This window comes from Saprolegnia parasitica (genome assembly GCF_000151545.1).
Source record: "Saprolegnia parasitica CBS 223.65 unplaced genomic scaffold supercont2.11, whole genome shotgun sequence".
Taxonomy (NCBI): Eukaryota; Oomycota; class Saprolegniomycetes; order Saprolegniales; family Saprolegniaceae; genus Saprolegnia; species Saprolegnia parasitica.
In genome coordinates, this window is record NW_012156405.1 from 80,574 (window position 1) to 103,791 (window position 23,218).

The following is a 23,218-nucleotide window of genomic DNA, read 5'->3' on the forward strand; positions in this document are numbered from 1 at the left end:
GGTGTTGGCAGCTGGCAGTTGCTGCTGCACCGGCATACGATCGACAAGACGATGGACACTCGGATCTCGTCCGTGCTCCAACGCCGCTCCTGGTTCAAGATTGAGAGGCCGTAGATACTTGGTGATCGAGTGTATCGTCGGCGGTGAAGTAATGGCCGCTCGCGGGCCCACGGAACGCACGCAAGGTGTCCAGAGGCACTGCAAGTCCGATCCTGCTCGAATTACCGACCAGCTCATTGCTGTTGCCGCATTACTCATCGCGCCCACATACACATCATTGCCTCTACAGTAAGGAAGGGGCGACTTGAACTGTGTTGCCATGTTTGCGCGAGTGTGTGTACCGAGAGATGTGCAGTGGTGCTAGGTACCTGCACCTGTGCTAGGAAATAGTGCTAGGCCAGATTCAACGCCTATCGCTTGGGCAGCTGGCATGCGCGCTGACGAGATGTATTCAAGTGATGGTTGCGCCGTCACGAGGCAAGGATGTAGTTAGTCGAACGCCGACTAATTGAAATCCCAGTCGCGAGGCCAGTGCGACTGTCGTTATCCGGATGCCAAGATATTTTCAGGCGCCCAACGTATAGTGGTCGGTTGGGAGCCGGATACGCGCTCGCCGTGCAGGAGCGTGTCATCATTAGCTTCGCGAGCATGCACCGAGCTCGACCGCGACGAAGCATCAGCTTCGACGGCCATGACCGCAGCCGCTTCACCGACGCCCGCTTCGCGCCGGTCTTCAAGGAGCGCCGGCCGTCGGCGCGGCCCGAGGTCGACGAGGACGACGAGGACAACAACCAGCACTCGCACGAAGAGGCGTCCGAGCTGCACCTGCAGCAGACGTTCCTCAGCGACGCGCTCGTGGCACGCGATATGAAGCGCCAGCGGGTCATTGACGAGATCTGCGCCACGGAAGCGAGCTATGTCTCGAGCCTCAAGGTGCTCGTTTCGGCCTTTGTGACGCCAATGGAAGTCGCTGGCAACACGATGCTGGCCAACCCGACCGTCGCCGTACGTCCGCCGCTGGACTATCGATGCGACGTTACGATGCTAGGTGTTTTTCCAGAGCCTCAAGCAGATTTTGACCGTGAACGCGCAGCTGCTCACCGAGGTAAGCGGCCTTCCGTCGTCGGCGGACTCGATTGGCGCGCTCTTCTGCCGCTACGCGCCGCTCTTTCGGTGCTACGCCGACTATGCCAAGAACTTTGACGAAGTCGCGCAGCTGCTACATCCGCATCGGTCGCCCAAGTTTGCTGCGTTCGTGCAGGTACCGTGTTGCTTTCTCGTCCCCATCCTGCACCGTCGAGACGTGGCGTAGCTATGCCAGCTGCAGTGCGGGTCGATGCAAAACTTTGAGAGTCTTCTCATTACTCCTGTGCAGCGCGTGCCCCGGTACAAGTTGCTCCTCGAGGTATGCTACCCACATGGCCGACATCCTCGAACATTCCTATCTCCTCGTTTAGCGGATTGCGGGCTTGACGGGGGAGGGCCACCCTGACCATGCGTCGCTGCTTCAGGTGCATCGTTCGATTTGTCACATGGAATGCTGGTACGGAGACGTGAACGTAGGCAGTCGTGGCCGTCGGTGACGCTGCGCAGCTCATCAACGAGACCGTGCGGCAGAAGGAAATCATGGAGCATGTGCTGCGTGTCCAAGCCCAATTCGTCGGCCAGCTCTCACTCTTTACACTCGACCGACGTCTCCTCTGCGCCGGTGTCCTCGTCAAAGTACGTAGTACATCTGGATGCGCCGGCTCCACCAAACCTCAAAATCGCCCATGACATGCATCTTAGATCTCCACCAAGCGCGACGAAAAGGTCATGCTGCACCTCTTCAACGATCTGCTGCTCTACAGCGATATCTTGCCCGCCGAGACGTACCACTGCCGCCGCAGTGTCGCGCTCGCCTCCTCAGCATGTGGCATCGACGGCAGCCTCCCCGAGTCGTACCTCCCCTCTTCTCGGTGGACCGCCCGCACCTCCAGCGCGACTGTGGCTTCAAGGTCGTCGTTCCACTCGACCTATCCTATTCATGCGCCTTCCTGTAGATCAACAGCGCCGAAAAGTCCTTTGTACTCTTTGCGGCGTCCGTGGACGAGAAGAACCGCTGGGTGCAACTCATTGCCGACGCCATTGCCGGCGCCCAGGAGAAAGGCCGGGAAGCGGCCCTTGAAAATGCCGCCGCCGTGTGGATCCCGGACGATGCAGTCGAGTCGTGCTCGCTCTGCCAACGTCGGTTCGCCGTGAGCTTTCGGCGGCATCACTGCCGGTAAAACTACACCTTGTTGCCGATATTGCATATGTCCAATCGACTGTAGACGCTGTGGCAACGTTGTCTGCGGCAACTGCTCGACACACCGCGCCTACGTGATTGACAACGACCCAAAAGAGAAGCGCGTCTGCGACGGTTGCTTTCCTGTTCTCGCCGCGGTCAAGCGATGCGCCATGCGATGGCTCGCGTGTCTCATCGAGTTTCGGGGCGTCCTTCGGCGACTGCGCAAGCGGCGGGTACATGCCATATAGAAAGGATGATACATCGGTGCTCATGCTATCGATAGTGGGTCGACTGCTACTTTGAGCTCAAAGGCGGTGTCTTGAGGCAGTTCGCGCTCGCGGGCGCACCGACAATCGACGGGCCGCAGCGCCATGCGCCCACTGACGTCTTGCCCATGGCGGGTGCGATTCTCATCCGCAACGTCGACTCGTACGTTTTGCTGTACGGTGCATGCAAGATGCCATGGCGCCTCGTAGATATGGCATGGCCAACTGCTTCAAGATCACGTCCCGGGCCGAGCCGGACCGGCGCTTCAAAGCCTCCCCGCTGAAAGCGTACACGAAGAAGATGCGCAAGGCGCCGTTCGAGGACGACGAGTGGGTTCTCTGCGCCAGCTCGACGCAAGACTGGGCCAAGTGGATTGACGCCCTCGATGCGTCGGCCGCCAAGGCGCTCCAGCGGACGTCGTCGCGAGCTCGGTCCATGGACCTCATGTCGGGCTCGCTCCTCTCGTTGCGCGACACGCAGCGTATGGGCCATTTGATGTGTAGCCATAGTGGAAGGTTGACTTATATTGTCGTCTAGTCGATGAGCTCGAACTCGTGCGCATGGACAGCTCGCTCATCGACGACGCCAAGCAAGAGCGATATCGCCACCTCATTCTCCGAGAGATTGTGCGCTCGGTTCGTCCCCGTACGATACGATAGCTGTGATTGTATTGCTCTGTCGTAGGAGCAAAGCTACGTCGAGTGCCTTGGCGAGTGCATTCGCGTGTTTGTGCAGCCGCTCTTGCTTCGACAGCTCGAAGGTCGAAAGCTCGAGACTGCCAAACAGAGTCTCCAGCGCCGCCTCTCGCAGCTGTCGCACTCGAAGCTCCAGAGAACGTTTTCGCGCATGGGTCTCACAAAGCGGACGCAGCTGCGCAACGGCAGCTCGAGTCTCGCGCGTGGCGACTCCGTCAAGACGCACCTGGACGCAACCATGGCCGTCTTCTTTACGAGGTACTTGCACCATGGACACCTGGACAACAGTCATGCAAGTGTCTGTAGCATGGACCAGATCTTTACGCTCAACCAGCAGCTTCTTGACCACCTCGTGCGGCATTTGGCCGAGACGGACGAGGCGCCTGTTCACCGCATTGTACGACTGCATATATCGTGTTGGATGCGAGTTTTTCCTGGTAGGGTGCCATCTTTAACGCCTACGCGTCGCTCTTCCAGATGTACTCGTCGTACGCCAGTTACCACGAAGCCGCGCTGGCCGCCATCGAGGTATTCTTGCATGTTACACACACTGTTTCTGTGACGGCATGGGGGTGCTAGTCGGACCATTTTGTGTCGATGCTCGCGGGTATCCAGCTGCACTTGGACGATGGCACGCTCCATCGACTTCGCACGTACCTCAACATGCCCATGGAGCGCATCCCCAAGTACAAGGTGTTTTTGCAAGAGCTTTTGGCGTGCACGGACGCCAGTCACATGGACCACACTCCGCTCCTCTCGTCGATCGAAAAGGTCGACCACGTCGTGCAAGCGATCCAAGACAGCATTGCATCACGGGACGCAGCGCGCAAACTGCGCGAAGTCCAGCTGCAGTACGGCCTCACGCTCACCGACTCGACGTATATCAAAGGCGGTTTTCTGCGGAAAGTGTGCCGCGGCACCGTCAAGACGTACCACGTTGTGCTCCTCGACCACGGTACCTTTTGTCTCCATGCCTCATTTGCAACGAAATGGAATGCTTGGACTAGCGCTCTTGTACGCACCAACGGGGCTGCTGGCCACGTACCAGAAGAAGCACAAGACGATCGAGCTCACCGGCGCGTCAGTCTCGATGCTCCAAGATGCACTGCCCGAGAGTGTGCGCCAGGCCGTTGTCGTTGACGGTGCGCCGCCCGTGACGCACCGCAAGTACGATCCCAACTGCCGTTGGAAACACTGTTTCGAACCGTATCGATCTAGTGCTTTTTACTTTCGGTCCAACCAAAAGTCGTTTATGCTTATCGCCGACTCGGAAGATGCGCAAACGAGCTGGGTCGACGCCATCCACGTACACTTTGCGATCGATTTCAACACGTGGCAACGCGTGTCGTAGGACGCGATCGCCAAGGTCGAGATGACCTACCGGCTCTCCAACACGTCCGATGAAGACGACAAGTCGAGCCCGCACCCGATGGACGTCTTAATGCGCAAGCCAATCAAAACAGGCTGGCTCCAAGTGCAGCTGGGCAAGAAAAAATGGCGCAAGCAGTGGGTCACGGTCGACTACCAGCACTTTACGATCGGACCATCGCCGCAGACAAGCCCCGAGACGACGCTGCTCGTCGCATCGTGCGCCGCCGTCGGTGTCGCTGCCATTGCCACGCAATTTGAGATTCGTGGCGAGCCCGTGATCACGGTACCACTTCAGGTGGCGCGACAACCCTAACCACTGTGTTGTGCTAGAGCTTGACGGAGGCGGCGGCGACCTACACCTTTGTGCTCGACGCCGGCCTCGACCGTGACGAGTGGCTACGTGCGCTGACGCATTGCATTCGCAGCAGCGCCTACGAAGACGCCACCACGTGTCTCTCGGCCGTCTCGGAGCCGGCGCTGCATCATTTTGCGCCCGTGTTTCAGTTTCACAATACGTCCAAGGTACGTGGATCGGTCCTTGAGTATGTATGGTCAACACTAAGACTGGATTGACTTCTGTAGAAATGCATGCTCTGCGGCAGTAGTTTTACCCTCTACCGTCTCCGGCACCACTGCAAGTACGTTGATGGTTATTCTAGTCGTATTCCTTTACCACCTGTGGTGCACTAGAAACTGCGGCACGCTTGTCTGCGGCAGCTGCTCGAAGGCGCGGATGGTCCTCAGCCACGACTTGCATCGCGCCGTCCGCGTATGTGACCACTGCGTAGACGAACACACGTCCGACTTTTGAATGCAAGAAATCGATTGATGTTTATGTAGTATATGTCGTCGATGTCGTAGACATGCAGATTGAGTTAGTAGCTATAGTTGGGGGGACTGTACCCGAACGCGTTGACAGCCGTAACGCGTGCATAGAACGGCGTGCCTGCCTCGACGTCGGTCACTGTGTAGGCGCGAACGCTGTAGCGGTAGATGGGTAGCGCCTGCCCCGAGAACGCCGGACAGGCAAGAGCGGTGGTCACTGTCACCGTCGACGCCGTCACAGCCGCCACCGTGTACACACAGCTGTAGCTGCCGATGGTAAACACGTCATGGACAGCCAAGGATGCACGCAGATCCACGGTCACGCCGAGCGTCACACCACTGAGAGTCTGCGCGCAAGCTTGGCAGAACGGCTTGCGGGTCGTGCCGGGAGGCAAATTGAGTGCCAGCGCGGCTGCTTTGGCGCTCGCATCGGTCGTCGTGAGCTGCCCCTGCGGCCGCAAGTAGAGCGCATCGCACGCGTTGAGCGTCGGTGCAGCTCGACCGACGCCTTGAATCGGGTCCAAGCCAGGTCCAAAAAGCTTTTGCGAGACTGCTATTGTGCCCGCAAACGAGTCGCAGCCCGGGTTGCGCTGGGCCACGAGCGTTGGCACATCCCCGAGCGGCATTGACGAGAGCGCTGCGTAAAACGTAAACTCGTACATGTGGCCATAGTTCCACGCGGCTGACTTGTCGCCGTGGCGCGCGACTGTGACGCTTTCATAGCCGGGCAGCGCGTTGATTTGGGATTGCAGGTCGGCAGCAGTAATGCTCCAGCTGATGCACCCGACGACCGTGCTGCCAATGGCGAGGTGCAGCTGCAGTGTGGGCGCGAGAGACGGTGTCGCCGATAGCGTGAGGTACTGCACTTCGGCGTTGTCACCACACGAACTCCGGAACGTCGGCGTGTGGTCCCACTCGACAATGTAGTTGGAGACAGCGCTTCCGCCATAGCTCGTTGGTTCGTCCCAGTAGATGGCAAACGACGTGGCAGTTTGTCGAGCGATCGCAACGGTCGGCGGCGTCGACGGCGCCCGTGCCGATGGCGTCACGGCACCCAGTGCGGTAGCAAACGCCCCGTACCCGACGCTATTGTACGCGGCGACGCGCACCGTATACGATGTGGCGGACGACAGACCTGAGATCCAGAGCCAGTGCGGCGCGAGCCCTATGCGGTGCTGTGGCACGCCCTTAGTGACTTCGGCAACGGTGATGACAAGGCCACCAGTGACGGCCGTCGTTGCCAGCAGCGGCATGTCACCGAGCGACGAGTGAAATTGAAAGAGCACAATCCCCGGCGACGCGGCCGCACAAATGGTCGCCTGCCCCGTGGGGAAAAGCACCGAAACACTGCCAAAGGCCAGACCAACGAGCGCCATTTGCACGTCGCCGACCGTCGCCGTTGCGGCTATCGATGTCGACGACGTGCCCATGTACGTTAGCACGAACGAGCCGACGTTGCCCAAGCACGTGATCGACTGGACTTCTTGCAGGGACCCGATTGAGGCGGTCGCCGAGACACTTTGCGCACCGTTGATGACCGACTGGATGCAGTTGTCGCGCGCCAGGTCGGCACAAATGAGCAAATTGGAACCGGCGACCTCAAGACGCGAGCCGAGCTGCGTTTGTAGCAGCGACACCTGCTGCGTTGCTTGGTTGCCGGGGTACATGGTCTGGAAGAACGTGATCATCCACGAAAACCCCTACCCCTCACATGAGACAACGAGAGCGGCGAGCGGCGATACATACATTGGGTCCGAGCACGCGCGTGACGGCGACCGCGTCGATGGTACAGAGCGCTTCCAACGCGGCTTGGAGATCGACGGCGGCAACGTCAAAAGGCAGCTCGGGCGTGATTTGGCCGTCAAACGTCAAGTGAAACGTGCCACCGAGATACGTATAGGCGCCCACGGACGGCGCCGAGACGGACACGACTTGCACATCGTACTGACCGACCGTGTCCGTGGACTTCACGATCTGGTTAGCCTTGGCGCCACTGGGCGTGAACCATTCGACGTTGAACTCGGAAACGTTGACACCGCCGGAATGGATCGGAGCACTCCATTGGGCGAGGATCTCCGTGTCTGAGACGACGTCGACGCGCAAGTTCTGCACCAAGCCCGGCACCGAGTTGGCTGGTTGGAGCATCGACGGCGTCGGGATCGCAAATGCACCGCGCCCCGCCACGTTACGGGCAGCGACGCGGGCAAACACACCGAGGCCGTTGTTGAGGACGGGAAACGTCACGCGAGCGACGGGGGTCACGACGACGACCGGATCCAAAACAGCTCGCAGATTCATGGGGTTGGCGACAATGGCAAAGAGCGAGGACGGCGTGTCCCGGGTAAAAGTGACAAGCCAGTCGTAGCCGTTCTGCGCAATTTCTCGGGTGACGTCGACCTTGCAGGCGAGAGAAAGCGCTTCGATCGCACTTTTCACGTCCGTCGCGGACGCCGACACGGGGATAGCAGCCGACGTTTGGAGACGGTACAAGTTGACGTGCGGCCGCTGAATCTTGCGCGTCGTCACAGGCAGGATGGGCGTTGCGCCCACAAACGCACCGCAGCCGTTAGTCCCAACGTCCAGCACCTCGAGCAATGGCATTTCGCCCCGGACGGCGCTGCCTGTGAACGTCACCGTGTACACGATTACCGTCGGGTTGAGGTACAGCATGCGCGAGACGCTCACTTGGTCGACGTTGGGCAGCGTTTGGAGCTCTGCGGCGAGTGCGAGGCTATCCGTGACACCCGCTGCCGCCGACGTTCCCGACGCCCAGAGAAGACACCCGACGTCCATGTTGATGTTGGCGTCCCCGTCGCCACCTGCAATCGTCGTCGCCGTCACCGCGGTGCCGAGTCGGAGTCGGAAGCCGCCGCTGCCAGGGGTCAAGTCTCCAGTCGTAGCTGAGATAGTGATTGTCTGGATGTCTTGCGTCGCATACGCGAGTGTGTCGGCAGTGAGACTGGACTCCGTCGCGGGGTTGACGCTATCGCCCATGGGCAGCGCCGCCGCCGTCAAGCCAGGGCAAGCACAGTTGCCAGCACTGCATGGCGTGTAGACGCGTGCGATCTGACCAGTGAAAGGATCACCAATGCGAAAGTAGTCTTGGCAACCGAGACGCGAGAGCGCATTCTGCGACCCGGCCACGTCTTGCCAGATGCCGTTGAGTGTGTTGCCCGCCGACTGACCCACAATCAGGTTTGTAAACGACCCGAGCGCCGTATCGAGGATGTACAACGGTGCCTCGACAATCGACGGGCCAGCAAAGACGGCAACCGCCCACGGATTTGTCGCCGAGCAAATCGGTACCGTGTTGGGACCCCAGAGGATCTCGAGTGGCAACGCGGCTGCCGGTCCAAAGTTGGCGAAGCAGTTGTGCGCGACAGTGATCGTCGTCGGTGTCGGGAACGCCGAGATTGTCATTACACACGTAGACACTTGCAGTTGCGTCCCGACCGCAAGCAACGCGTTGCCTGTCAGACTTGCCGACACGGTCACTGTGCTCGTCACAAAGTCAAACGACGAGACCGTGGCACCAGGAAAGACGAGCGCGACCGTCGGGTCCAAGCACACGCGGAAGGTCTGCCCCGCAAGTTGAACAAACTCACCGCGGCCCAGAATTCGCGTCAGATCGACAGGGAGGAGCCCCTGTGCCGGGTTGGTCGGAATCTGAGTGATAAACGACGTGCCGGCGGCGAGGTTGAAGTAACTACCCACTTCGACCGAGAAGACACCATAGTAGTCCGCCATCGAGAGCGCAAACGTTGATGTCATGGGCCCAATACCAGCCGACGTGGTGATGCGCATATACTTGGCTGATGGTGCCACCGTCGGCAACGTCACCTGCGTCGAGAAGCCCACGTCGTAGGCGTACTGCACGACATAGCCATCCACCGCCGCGCCACCGGATCGTTCCACCTGATCAAATTGCACTTCGACCGACGTGGCACTGCGCGACCGCATGCTGACGCGGCTCAAAGCACTCGGGACACCAATCGGCGTGTACGGCTGCGTCGCGGCGCCAAACATGCCGTAGCCGAGATCGTTGGCGGCTTGGACGCGCACGTAGTAGGCGACGCCGGGTGTAAGATTCGGAAGCACCACCGACGTCTGCGACGCGGGTAGCGTCATCGACACGTAGTTGGACGGACGCACGCCCTGAGGGTTGTACGACATGACAATATTGGGCAACGTCCCGATGAGACCGATCGTGTTGACACGCAGAGCGTTCGGGGCCGAGAGCGGCCCCAGCTGACTCAAGAACGAGACCGTCCAACTGTACGCACCAAGCGTGCGCGTGCGCGTAACCGAGACCATGCCGACACTGGGTAGATTCTGCAGTGCTACTTGAAGCGACGTTGCCGACACGTCGTACGGCACGTGCTGTGTCCGTGCTTGCATGTACAAGATCGCGTTTCGCGCTGTCGTGCCTGCGTATGGCGTCGGGAGATTGGTCATATCGGCCAGTGGGATCTGCGTACTCGAGAGCGTCCCCGTCGCTGCCACAAGGTACACGACGTTGTGGATCGCGACTTGGTCCCCGCGGTAGAGGTAGCTCGTGAGATCCACCGATGTCGTGAGAAACGATTGTCCTTGCACGACGCTGATGACACCCGGAAGCGCCAATGCGACGGGACCGAACCCAACGGTAAAGACGCCCCCGGAAATCGTGCCCGTCGAAGTGAGCACTTGGACCGTCTGGACGCCAAACCACGGCACGGCGACGGCTTTCGTGAACCATTCGACCAAGTACCCGGAAATGCCAGCACCCGACGAGACGGGCGGCGTCCACGTGGCAACAAGTGACGTGCCCGTCGTATCAGCCCCCGCGCTCAGTACGATGTTGGGCACCGCAAGCGGCTTTTGGTGGGGCGTCGCTGTCACCGGCAGCGTTGCCACCGGTTCGCCAGCACCAAGTTGGTCGTTGGCACAGTACATGCGTACATAGTACATCGTGCCCATCGTAAGGTCCGTGATAGCCACTTCATTGCCACCCGCGTTGGTTCCCGCAATCGTGGTGGCACCTATTGGCGCTCCTGACGCGCCACTATTGAACGACGCGGCGGGGTCCCACTCGATGGTGCAACTGATGATCGGTGCGCCGCCGGAGAACGCCGGTGGCAGGTACGAGACTTGCAGCGACGTCGGTCCCGTCATGTACAGCGCTGGCGGCGCCAAGGTGTTGAAAAGCGACGTCGGTCGACCCGGTAGCGCATACGGCACCATGAGCGAAGCCGGCGCAGTTGCTCGGACCAAACCGTAGCCCAGCGCCGTGAACGCCGAGACGCGGGCGTAATAGACGACCCCGGCCGTGAGCCCTTGGATCGTGTGCGAGATGGGATACGTCGTCGTCGGGGAGACCGTCACGACATCACACACGTTGGCGTTGCAGTAGGCGCCTGCGACGATGGCACCGACCGTTGTTTGCGTCAAAGTGACCGACGCCACGCCCCCAACTGCCGTGAGCGCATTCGTCACTGTCAGCGCGGGAATCGGGCCGACGTCCGACAAGAACGTGATGGTCCACGTCCGTTCGTTTTAGTCGTGGGTGCCGACACGGTAACGTGCACGCCTCCGATATTGGGCATGTTTTGCAGCAGTCGCGTGAGCGTCGGGGCGTCGGCGTCGAAGGGAATCATAGACGACACGGCGGCGGCCTTGACGTGACATACGATACATGCTGTGGTGTCGAGCGCGAGCGCGAAGCCTCCCGAGAGCTCGCCGTTCGACGACGACACCGTCGTTACCGTCTGTACGTGTTGGGTGTAGCTCGTCCACGGTGCCGTGCTCCACTCGACAAGGTACTGCGTCACGGTACTTCCTCCGATACCGTAGACATCTGTGGCAAGCGTCGTCGACGGCGGCATCCACGAGACAACAACTGAGCTCACGAAGCTCGCAGGAGGCGCTGACGAAGGCTGTGGCAACAACTGAATGTTGCTGGGCGGGTCACTTGTCGTGATCGGCGCTATTGTTGCAAAGGCGCTTGGGACGCCTTTTCCGAGCGAGTTGAAGGCCGTCGCGCGCATGTAGTACGTGCTACCCATCGTCAGCGAGCTGATACTGGCCGTGTACCAGTCGTTTTCGGCCAGTGCATACGTTTGACCGGTGAAGTCGGCGCAACTGTAGCCTGGCGCGACGTTCACGGCGGGGGCGGCGACCGAGTCGACTTGCACTTGGCAATTAAGACTGCCAGCGCCGACTGTCAGCCGCGCTCCGACGGCGACTTGACCGGCAAAAACCACCAGAGAGTGTCAGTACATTGGCTTGCAGCGACGTCGCGCAACTGGGACAAATGGCTGTCGAGCTCGACAGTGATGTTGGACCTGATGGTATCACGGTCACGCTGCTCACAGCGGGGGACGAGAATGTCGATGTCAAGTCCCATTCGACCAAGAAGCTCGAGATGGCTTCGGCGCCGTGCCAGTACGCGCTATCACGCACGGCAATCACCAACGACGTCGATGAGAACCCGTTGCCGTTGCCGACACCCGAGACGAGCTGCATCGGTAAAATGAGAGTTGGCTGCGCGGGCAGTTGTCGGCTCACGATAGCATTGCTTCCTGGGCTCGCCGTGCACGCGATCAGCGTTGCGTCGCATGTTGGTGTCGCCATCGCTGGCGGGCCGATACCAAAGACGCTCCACGATCGCATGCGCAATGTATACGCAGTGTTAGGCACGATCGTGATCAGCGAGCTGAATGGATCCGTGAGTGATGACGATGGCACTATGGTGTAGCCGCCACCGGCGGCGTTGACAAGCGACATGAAGATCGACGACGCGGTGAAGCCTGTGCATCCGTGATTTGGTTGCACCGTCATGGTGCCGGTGCTCGTTCCGGCGTTCCAGATTTGGGCCGTGTTGACAATCATGAGACACGGAGGCGATGCCGTGGTGGTCAATTCAAACATCGTGCCTGCCGTTAGTGTCACTTGGGCATTCATTGTCAGCGTAACGCCGGAGAGGGCTGTGACACAACCACCGCAGACGTCACTCGTTGCGAACGCCATCGTCGAGTACTCGATCACGTAGGATAGAATCGGTGCGCCGTTCGTGGTCGTGGGCGGGGCCCAAGTGAGTCGCAACGATGTACGATCGGCTGCATTCGCGAAGACAAGTACACTTGCCGGCGGCGGCGGTTTGCTTCCTGGATGAATGCTCCCGTCGATTGAACAACCGCCGGGACATTGCGTCGGAGCTGCCACTTGCGCTGGACTTGTCCCTGCTGAGTTGGTTGCCGCAACACGAACGTAATAGGGCGCGCCGGATGTCAAGAACCCGCCGTCGATCAACGTTGATGTCCATACATTGCCACCGGCCAATGCAGTGCATCCACCCGAGCCGTCGTATGCCACCGGCAGCAGTTGCGGTACGTTTCCAGCAACCAGCGGCCCGATGAATGTGACGCGGAGCTGCGTGGTGCCAACAGCGGTCCCCGGCTGACTCGATACTGTGACCACGTCGATGTTGGTGAGCGTCATAATGGCATCCTCGAGTGTCGCCGCGTCGGCTGTTGCATCGACGCAGCTCGTCGTTGGTTTGGCGTGCATACTGTATGTGCCTGTTGTGAGGCTGCAACTGGCGCCAGCAACGACACTGACAGCGTTGGCCGTCGGCGTTGCTGTTGCTGCGACGACAAAGACACACGCGGCCCCGAGCTTATCGACGATGAATCTGACGTTGGCACCAAGCATTGGTCTCAGGTCCGGGCCATTGTATGCGATCTGAGTGCCCGTGATGGTGATCGTGCACGCAGCGCAGAGGAGCGTCGAGTAGTCGGCGTCATAGACAAGACGGTACGAGCCGCTTGTGGCCGAAATCGATATCGTCTGAACTTCGGCGCCGAGGGGATACGAGCACGGCGTCAAGGCGCAAGACTGGACCGTGCCATCGGCTTTGTACATACTCATTGGATACCGTGTCGGGCCATTGAACTGTACATTGCTGGCCACGTCCACTTCGTACTCAGTGATAACGGCGCCGCCGTTGCCCTCGAGGAATCCGAGAGCATTCACCGTTGGTTCCATGAACACCACATTGAGTTGACTCGGAATGTTCACGGGACTCACGTACACGGCCACACTCTGTGGCAAGTACGGAATCTGAATGCTCGGGACGATCGGCACGTTTGCTGCAACGACGGCGCCGCTGTAGCCCTTGTTGGACGCTGCAAGCTGTCCGTTGTACGCTGAGACACGGACGTAGTAGGTCGTGCCTGTTGTCAAACCATTGATTTGGTAGCTCGTGGTGGGCGCCGTCACGACGGCGACGGTGCTGTGCACCGTGTCAAACGAAGCTCCTGACTGGATGCAGTTGAGAAACTGGTACGTCGTATCCCACTCGACCAAGTACTTGGTGACGCTCGCGACGTACTGCGGCGGCTGCCACTGTACACCGAGCGACGTGCTCGACACGACCGTTGCCATCACTTGTCGAGGGAGGTCGGAGCGCCGCAGCGACGGCTGGATCCACATAGGCAGCGGATACACCCCAGGAATGATGTCGGTTGCTGTGAAATCCGAGTTGGCCAGAGTTCCTGCCGACACGGTAATGACAAGCGGCCCGAGCGCACTTGGTGCAACGTTGCTGACTGACGAAGACGCAAACGTGATGAACCATTCGACGCGAAACGCTGCCGTGTTGACACCCGACATATCCAGCGTCGTTCCCGTTGGTCCACTTGAGTGATCGCTCCGCGTGACAAAGACGGTGCCCACCGGAGCGAGCGCTTGGAGGGCGGTTTGAATCTGGCTCGCACCGGCATTGAAAGGCACGGCAGCCGAGATGACCGTCGGAAAGTTCGCAAAGCCAAGCGTAAACGTCTGCGGTGTCGCCAAAATCGCATTGATATTGGTGTTGGAGACAACGAGTCGCGTCACACGATCGTTGGCATAGGTTGGCACGGCCGACGTCGGCGCGCTGAACCCAGCGGCGTTGGTAGCCAACACGCGAACGTAGTATTGGCTTGACGCCGCGACGCCTGAGATGACGTAAACGTATTTCCGTTGGCCAGCCACAGCAGGCACGGAGGTCGACCCTGACGTAGGGCTGCCCATGCCAAACGACACGCCAGTGTCCCATTGAACCTTGTAGTTGACGACCGAGGCGTCGAGGGGTGCTGTCCATGAGACGCTGATTTGCGTGTCGGAAAGAATCGATGCGATCGCCGCCGGTACGGGCAGCGGTGGCACGAGCTGCGGTGCAATCGAAAACGGATACACAAAGGGTGTGCTGGTGCCAAACGCCGTGACGGTCCGGAGCTGTACAAAGTACGCGCGGCTATCAACCACACCCGGTAGCGTCACAGACGACGGGAGACCGCCAGCAGCAACGGATCGAGTTGCGACGCAAGGCGTTGTGCCCGATAGCGAGCCACCACACGCAAGCGACCGAGGCACGAGACCTGGCGTCGTCGTAACTAGCAAGAGCGGGACGTTGCCGTCGGACGCGCTAAATGTCACGAGCCACTTGGTACCATACTGCGGTCGCGTCGACGTTGCATCCGACACGACTGTCTCGGACGTCACCGAGACGGTAGAAATGGATGTCAACCCTTGCAGCGCCTGGGCCACCACGCTGCTGGACGCAGTGATTGGAATATTGACGGTCGTTTGGCCACAAAAGACCAAGTTGAAGTAGCCACCAAGGTCGGCGTTGCCAGCGTACGCAAACACAGACTGGATCTCCCGGACGGGTCGCACGACGGTCGTTGTTTTTGTCACGAACGGGGCAAACGACCCGGGAGTCACCTCGGTTACGGTCAATCCCACATCAGCACCTTGTAGCCCTGCGGCCGATGCCACGAGCAGTGGGAGGTTGCCAGAGGTGCCGTTGAATGTCACAGTCCACGTCGTTCCAAACACACCGCTTGGAGCTCGTGTCACAATCGCACCTTGCACCGTCGGGAGAGCGTTGAGCGCGTCGGCGACCATATCGCCTGTACTGTTCCACGACAAAGCCGCCGTACCGTAGCTCTTGAACGACAGCGAGAACGTTCCGGCAAGAGCACTGGTGCCAGAGAGTACGATGCGCTGGACCTCGGGTGCACCCGGTGTCGTGTCGACGTCCACGATGTACGACGAGATGGGGATGCCGCCGGTATCGAGCGGCGGTGTCCACGACACGAGCAGTGATGTGTTGGACGTAGGCTCGACCACGACGTTGATTGGCGCATCGGGCGTCGATGCCACGGTTAGCACTGGAGGCGTCGCATACATGGGAGCCCCGAATGCATTTTGGAACCCGTTCCAGGCCGAGACGCGCACAAAATACGACGCGCTTCGGCGAACGTTTCCAATCGAGTACGACACGACCGACTGCCCTTGGGCAATGGGTACAATCGCGTAGCCGTAGAGAGCGCTGCTCATCGTTGGGAGGGCACCAGGCTTGGTGAGCACTTGAAACGAAATCGTCGCCGCCGGATCCGTGCTCGAGAGTTCATTGGTACTTGGCGACAACACCGGTTGACTGCCCAACTGCGTCAAAAACACGACAATCCACTGGTAGCCGAGGCCTCCCGCATACCGCGAGACCCACAAGTCGCCCGTGTTGCCAAGCCCAAGCAGTGCGTTTTGCACGGCTGCGGCACTGGCGTCAACAGGCAGTGCCACGGTCGTTTGGCCGTTAAATGTCAGCGTAAACGAGCCTTGCAACGCGCCAGCATTGGTCGAGAGCACAAGCGTCTGCTGGTCATATCCGTTGTAGGCCGAGATAGACGTTGTGATTGTGAGCTGCGCGTTCGTGCCCGTGAGGAGCGACGTGGCAACAGCGGTTTTCGACGCGGCAAAGTTGACGTGCGTGTCGGACGCGTCGATCGAGCCCAAAAGCAGCGGAATGTCGCCGTTGCGCTGGGCGTTTTCCCGGTTGGTGAGAAAAGTCACGAGCCACTGGAAGCCGTTGCCGACGGTACTTCGTGACACGGCGACGACACCGATGGGGTCGAGCGCCTGCAACGCTGCTTGCAGATCGTTGGCGGACACGCTGTACGCTAGCCACGGCGTGACGTGGTTGGCAAACGAGAGCCGAAATTGGCCGTTCAAATTGAACGCAGAGGCCGACACGACGATGCTTTGGACGGCGCGCGTCATGTAGAGCAAGCTGGACGTCGCAAGACCAGGCGTGGCGTCGACCGCCTCTTGGCTCATGCAATCCCACTCGACTTTGTACCTCGTCACGGGCGCCCCGCCGTTGTCATGCAGCGTGCTAAAGTTGACAGTGATCGAGTGATTGGCGCCGCCACCGAGCACAATTGTTGTCGGCGGCGACGGAAACGACATGGGCACCGTCGCCGCTGGCGTCGGCAGGCCGGCGTTGTCCGAGTACCCGTAGGCATTGTAAGCATAGACGCGGACGTAGTAGGGCGTGCCTTTGACGAGGCTCCCGATGCCCATTTGACACGGACTGAGGAGACAATCGACACCCGGCAGCACGACGGCCGAAACGTCGTAGCCAAGCGCGCCACCGTCGGCGCCACCGGTGAACGCCGGCGACGTGTCCCACTCGATGCGGTACTTTGTAATCGCGTTGCCGCCACTGCTCGCAGGCTGGTTCCAATACACGACGAGTGTCGAGGCCGCAACGGGTGCCACGCGCACGTTTAGAGGAACGTCTGGGGCTTGTTGCGGCGGGTATACAGCCGTCGACGCCGTCGGATCGCCGTAGCCTTGTCCGTTGTAAACTGAAACTTGCGCAACATACGATGTACCCGGCGCCAAGTTGGTCAAGAGGTAGTTTAACGGGGGCGGTGCCGCTGCGCTGACCTCGATGCTCTGGAGACTCTGAGGTGGCATCCCAGGTGTCGTGTAGCCAATGGCCGCTGCAAGACCTGTGGCCGTGGCACCAGCGTACGGCACTGTAAGCGTCACTTGGTCGGTTTGAACACTGGCAACGAGGTACACAACCCCCGCAATCGAAATGCCTTGGCCGATCGACGCCGACGTCTGGATGCCCACCGATGTCACGACCGCCGAGTTTTGCACGACGTCGACGTTGATCGATGTCGCGCCGACGCGCGCCGGTTCCAAGTTGGCGCCAATATCGATCACGAGGTCCGGTGACTGCAAATCGTGCGTCAATGGAATCGACAGCACTTTGCCGCGCGGGTACTCGGTCAAGAACGTGATCGTCCATGCGTACCCGCCGCTTGTGCTCGGAGACCGGACGACTTGGATCGACCGGAGATTGTTCAAACTGCTCAAGCTTGCTGCCATGGCTGCTGCGCTGGCCGAGATAGGTAAAAAGTCCGTTGTCTGCTGGTCGTACGTGATCTGAAACGAGCCCGTGACGGCAACACTGTTGGTGTCGAAAATGCTGATAATCTGGACCTCGGGAATACCAGGCGATGCTGCTTGGTACCACTCGAGAAGGTACTTCGTGACCTCGCTGCCTTTCGTATTGGACGACGGCAGCCAAGCGAGCTGAAGCGTCGAGCATGCGTCTTGAACGCTGTGGAAACCATCCGCCATGACAGCGCTCAACGTGACACCTCCCGCGATAGGAATTGCGTCGGCTTTGGTCATCGGGATCGCGGAGAGTGGTGCTCCCACGGGAACACTGGACCCCATGATATTGATGGCGCGAACACGGACGTAGTACAACGTGCCTGGCGTCAAGGACGAGATTGTGTGCTTGAACATCGTCGACGACGGGTACTCAGCGAGGAACGAGGCCGGGGTTTGCGTGAACGACGCATTCTGGACACTGAAGTTAGCCGCTACGTCCCACTCCACGAGATAAGACGTCACGATCGCGCCGTTGATGGTTGCCGGCGGCCTCCAAAAGACGCGCAAGCTCGAGCTCGAGCCCGCAACGAGGTTTAAAACCACGGACGTCGGGGCGCTCGGTACTGCCATCGGCTTGAGTGTCGTCACCACCGACGGCAAGCCATACCCAGCGCTTGTGTGTGCCGAGACTCGGACGTTGAAGCCACCGGTTGCACCGCCATCACCAGGAAAGGCCGGTGCCGTGACCGCCGCCACTTGGACGAGCCCCGTGATTGTAAACGTGTAGGGAGCAAAGGGCGACACAACAAGCGACACATCCGTGCTTGACAATGGCACGGGCATTGTACCAACAACGCTGTCAGAGATGGCGCAAGTGAGGACACCGGCGGGGTTTCCCGTGGCGGTCGTCGACGCACCTGCGCAAATGGCGGCGGCAGTCGACCCGAGCAGCAAGGTTCCGTCGACGACGAGCGGGGCCACGGCGCCAAATTGCGTCATAAAAGTGATCGTATACGTGGAGGCTTGGCCTGTCACTTTTGTGTACGAGACGGCAACTTGGCCGACGCCAGGCAGAGCTTCAAGTGCGGCAGCTACGTCCGAGTAGAGTGCGTTCCAGGCAAGCGGCCCCGTAGTTTGGACGCCGTTGCCGAGTGTAAAGGAACCGCCCGTGACGGCGGCGGCCAGCTTGAGCGTTTGCTGCGCCAGGACGCCGGTCGGCGACGGTGGCCACCACTCGACACGATACTGATCGACGACAGCACCGCCGTCGTTGGCAGGTGGCGAGAACGTTACGAGTAGGGACTGCGCGCCAGCAATGCTCAACATGGGAGACAGTGGTGGTGTCGGTAGAATGCCGTACGGGGCAACCGCAAACGGACTCTCCTTGATATGTGCGTCGGGGTAAAAGAGCCGTTCGGACGGCACCACGCTCCAATCTTGGGACGGACTCGACCACGACAAAATGCACGCGGCGGCGCCCGTGTTTTCTCGGTACTCGAGCACAATGTCGTAGAGGCGCCCGGCCACGAGCGCGGTCGCATTGGAAATGTACGTTGTCATCGCGCTCACGTCAATGTCATATGCATCCAGCACCAAGACGTGGTTGACCCACAGCCGCGCACCATCGTCGACTTGAACGCTAAATGTGTACGGCTCGGAGAACGCCGGTTGGAGGTAGCCTGTCCATCGCACACTCACATAGTCTTGGCCCGTCGGCGTAATGAACGTGTCCCAATAAAAGTTGACGTCCGCGTCGATGCGTTCGAGCACCGGATCTCCGAGGAGCCATCGATTGTTATAGTAGGAGCCCACCAGACCGTTGGGGTAAGCGTGCACCACGTCCAACTTGTAGGTGCCCGTGCGTGGCGTTGTGTACGTCGCCAGATACTGCCCCGGCGACGCATACGTCGCGTAGCCCGTGACGGTCGCGCCACCACGAAGCCGCGGCACAAAGTACTCACCGAGTTGACCGTATTGACTGGCGGTGGCCCCTTGCACCGACGAAGGACACGTAGGCGTGACCAAGACGGAGACGCGAGCGCCAGTGAGCAAGTGCCCTTCGGCGTACAGCAGATCGAGGTTGCCGTCGATCGCAAGTAGCGTGATGATCCAAGTGAACCCGTTGTTGGCCCCCGACACGGGCGAAGAGACTTTGACAGCGTAAATGTCGGGCAGCTGCTGCAGGGCTGACGTGAGCGCGGTCGACGAAATCGAGAAGGGAAGGTCAGGCGTCCGCGCTCCGTGAAACGAGATGAAGAACGTTCCACCGATGGGCGACGTCGCCGTTGTTTGCAGCTGCTGCGTGTAGTTGGCGGTACACGCCGTCACAACGATAGACGCCGTGCCGACGCCGTTCGAGGTGCTGAGCGCGCTGCTGTCGGCTGCGATCGCCGGCACGTCGCCGAGGTTCGAGTCGAACGTGACGACATACGCGTACCCCATGAGCGAGTGGACGTACAAGTCGGTGGTTTCGCTCGTGGGGCCAGAGTACGGGGACGACAGCAACACCGATGTTGCAGTGACTTGAGCCACGGTGTAGACTGGCCCCGACACGCTTCGCAGGCGCACCCAGTCGCCAACACTGACGGTGCCCACCAAGGACACGGACGTCGTGATGGTCTGCGAGAGGTGTGTCGCCGACACGGTGCGCAGGAACGTCGTCGCACACGTCGTGCCAACATCGACTAAACCGATGGTGGGAAGCGCATTCAAAGCCGCTTGAACTGTCGCGATCCCCGCCTTCCACGATAGCGCCGTCGTCGTCGCGCCCTTGTACGTCAGTGTGAACGTGCCCTCGAGCGCTCCGAGCCCATCACCGTTTGCGATCATCGTCTCGACGATCTGCACTTCGCGCATCGGGTTGTGATGCGTGATCAAATTGCCGTACACATCGCGCGGCTGAATGCGAAATGTCGACGGCGTGCTAAACGCGCCGGTCACGAGACCGTTCAAGCCCGCGGTGTTGAGCGTGCCTGGCCAAAATGGCACAGCGCTGCTCGTGGCTGTTGTTTGGGCGGCGACCAAGACACCCGACACAATGCGCGGCGCAAAGGGGCTCGTGCCTTGGACGGGGATGTTGCCATTGGGCGATGCCAATGCCGCCGCGTAGACACCGACGGATGCCGGGGTGCCACCCGTCAACGGTGTCGTGACGGTTGCCGTGAGCGACGCCATGTCGCCAAGCATACGTGTTGAGACGAGGTACTGCTGTGTGGCATAGCGTGCAGACGACCAGTACATCGTCTGCGCGGCGCCCGGGAGGGTGGCCATAAATGTGACAAGCCATTCGGTACCCTGAGGGCTGACGATCGACGACGTCACGACAACTCGCACACTGGCATCGACCAAGAGACCATTCAGGGCCGTCTGCATAGCGCTGGCGGGGGCGTTGTATGCAAGCGCTGGCGTTGTGAGCCCGTTCCATGTCAGTGCAAAGGCGCCACCGGTAACAACGCCGGTACCACCATCGACACGGACGACTTGCACCTCGTTGGCCACGGGCTGGCCCATATTGGTCGACGTCTTGATGTGCGCCATCGTGCCATGCTGCAGCGTTGCCATCGTCGCCGTGCCCGTGTGCAAATCGGACGCCACGAGCAGCTGCACTTGGTCACCAACAAACTCTGTAAAGGTGATCGTGTGCAGGAAACCATTGTTGCTTGGTGTTGTCGTCACGCTGACGTTGGCGTCGAGAATCGCGGTGAGTGCCACTTGGATCTGCGCACCCGTGGCGTCCCACGCCAACGATATCGTTGTCGCGGACGCGGACGACAATGTGTAGGAGCCGCCGCGGTTGATCGCCGTTGGAAAGCTGATGGCGAGTGTTTGCACCTCGGGGAGCACCGACATGGCGACGGCGAGCGTCGATGTGCCAGACATGAGTGGCGTGTACGTCACGTTGTACAAGCCGCTGCCGGCGTAGACCACCGTGCCCGAGACGTGCGCCGAGTCTGCATACGTGACACCCGCAGGGTAGACGTCGACTTGAAAGTTTTCGAGCGGATCCAAGTCTTCTTTGTTGTTGCCGTGGGTGTCTTTGGCTTGGATCGAAAAGGTGCTTGGTACGCCTGCCGTGCCTTGAACGAGGCCAGAACCAAACGCAGTCGTGACGGCGGGGTTGGTTGGCCCCGGCTGTACGACGAGCGTTGTCGGAAAACCGTTAATGCGTTGAATTGGAACGCCGACGCGCAGTCGGGCGACGGCCACCGAGGCTGCGTTGCCTGTCAGCGTCGAGGCAAACACCGGCGTGAGTAACTGCAACTGGCCTTCTGTGGGCGACCGCGAAAACGTAATCGTCCACGTGCACCCAAGCGCTGCATTCCCGCTGATGCAAACGACGGGTGACACGGTGACACTACCGACGGGAATGTTGCTGCAGGACTCTAGCGCCGTTGTCAATGCCGCAGCGTCGGCGTTGTACGAAATCGGTGTTGTCGTTGCGTTCGTCAGGACGCCGGAGGCCAACCCCGAAAACGTAAGCGCAAATGTCCCTCCGAGCAAACTTGTCGACGCCGTTGTCACGGTCTGCACTTCGCTGACCGGCGGCACGTAGGCGTCCAGCGTGTAGTTGCCCTTGACGAGCGGCACAAAGCTCACACGGTACTTGCCTGTCCTCGCACCCGCCTTGTACACGGGTACAAGCTGTCCATCCAAACCGTTGTAGGCCTCGGCCAGCGGTACCGTCGTCGCACCAAACGTGCCAAAGATCGTATCCACGGTGTGGATCTCGCGTCCGACGACGATCGTGTCACCGCGCTGCAACGGACTCTGTACATTTCGAAAGTCGGCTGATGTCGCTGTCAAGGCCATCGCACCGTGCTGCACCGAGGCGGTTCCGAGATACCGCCACGTTTCGGGTACCAGCGATGACAGGCCAAACGCGCTCGTCGCAAACGTACTGCAGCCGTGGCTGGGTGCCACAGTGACGGTAGAAGACCCGAGGCTAAACGCTGTCGTTGACTGCACGGTAAAGAAGCAGTCGGTTGTCAAGGCGGGTGTCGCTGTGCCAGGGTTGGCGCCAATGACACGGAAGCCCATTCCTGGCAAGAGTTGTGCCAGTACGTCTTCGTTGACCGTAATAACGTCCGCAGCCAGTGCGGTGACACACGCGGGGCAGAGAAGCGACGGCGTCAGCTGCACGGGGATGTTGGTAGCGACTTCGTTGACACGCCCGACGCCAGCCCACCCCGAGGCACCGACCAGGGAAACTTGCAGGTTATCGTTGCCCGTGTTGAGACGTGGATTCCCGGCGCTGTCGAACGTGGCAATGTCGAACGTCACGGGTGCAAGCGCCTTGACGATCGAGTTGGCAGCGTACGAGGCAGAGCTCATACTTGTGTTGATAGCACCAGGATACACGACGACGTTCAGCGGACTCGCATCAATGTGACGCTGGTACGCCCACGCCGACGACGGGATCACGGCGAGCGACTGGGTGGAAGACGCCCATGCGACCGTCAACTGCGAGGTCGCCCCCGCGCTGTACATTATCTGCACACTCGAAAACGTGCCTTTGGTCAACAGCACGGTCGTCGTGTAGTTGCCACTGGCCGGCGACGTGGCTTTCAGTATG

The 23,218-nt window shown here is 60.2% G+C and overlaps 2 protein-coding genes across 2 annotated transcripts in view; one reads left to right on the top strand and one right to left on the bottom strand.

The window, feature by feature from the left end:
* Nucleotides 1–648: 648 nt before the first annotated feature.
* Nucleotides 649–4,582, top strand: SPRG_04152 (hypothetical protein; the record flags this gene model as incomplete). Its single annotated transcript, XM_012342758.1, has 16 exons — nucleotides 649–1,005; nucleotides 1,049–1,261; nucleotides 1,313–1,405; nucleotides 1,458–1,511; nucleotides 1,564–1,722; nucleotides 1,789–1,986; nucleotides 2,043–2,263; nucleotides 2,313–2,502; nucleotides 2,553–2,698; nucleotides 2,746–3,017; nucleotides 3,074–3,171; nucleotides 3,221–3,489; nucleotides 3,538–3,628; nucleotides 3,673–3,759; nucleotides 3,811–4,186; nucleotides 4,239–4,582. The coding sequence occupies 16 exons, from the start codon at nucleotides 649–651 to the stop codon at nucleotides 4,580–4,582; spliced, it is 3,168 nt and encodes a 1,055-aa protein (XP_012198148.1).
* An 824-nt stretch (nucleotides 4,583–5,406) lies between these two features.
* SPRG_04153 (hypothetical protein) overlaps nucleotides 5,407–23,218 on the bottom strand; it is a gene marked incomplete at its 5' end in the record, with an annotated part of 30,358 nt that continues 12,546 nt past the window's right edge. The window contains 2 exons of the mRNA XM_012342759.1: nucleotides 5,407–7,127; nucleotides 7,174–23,207. Coding sequence (XP_012198149.1) covers nucleotides 11,608–23,207 — 11,600 coding nt within the window. The 3' untranslated portion in view covers nucleotides 5,407–7,127; nucleotides 7,174–11,607. The remainder of the gene's footprint in view (nucleotides 7,128–7,173; nucleotides 23,208–23,218) is intronic.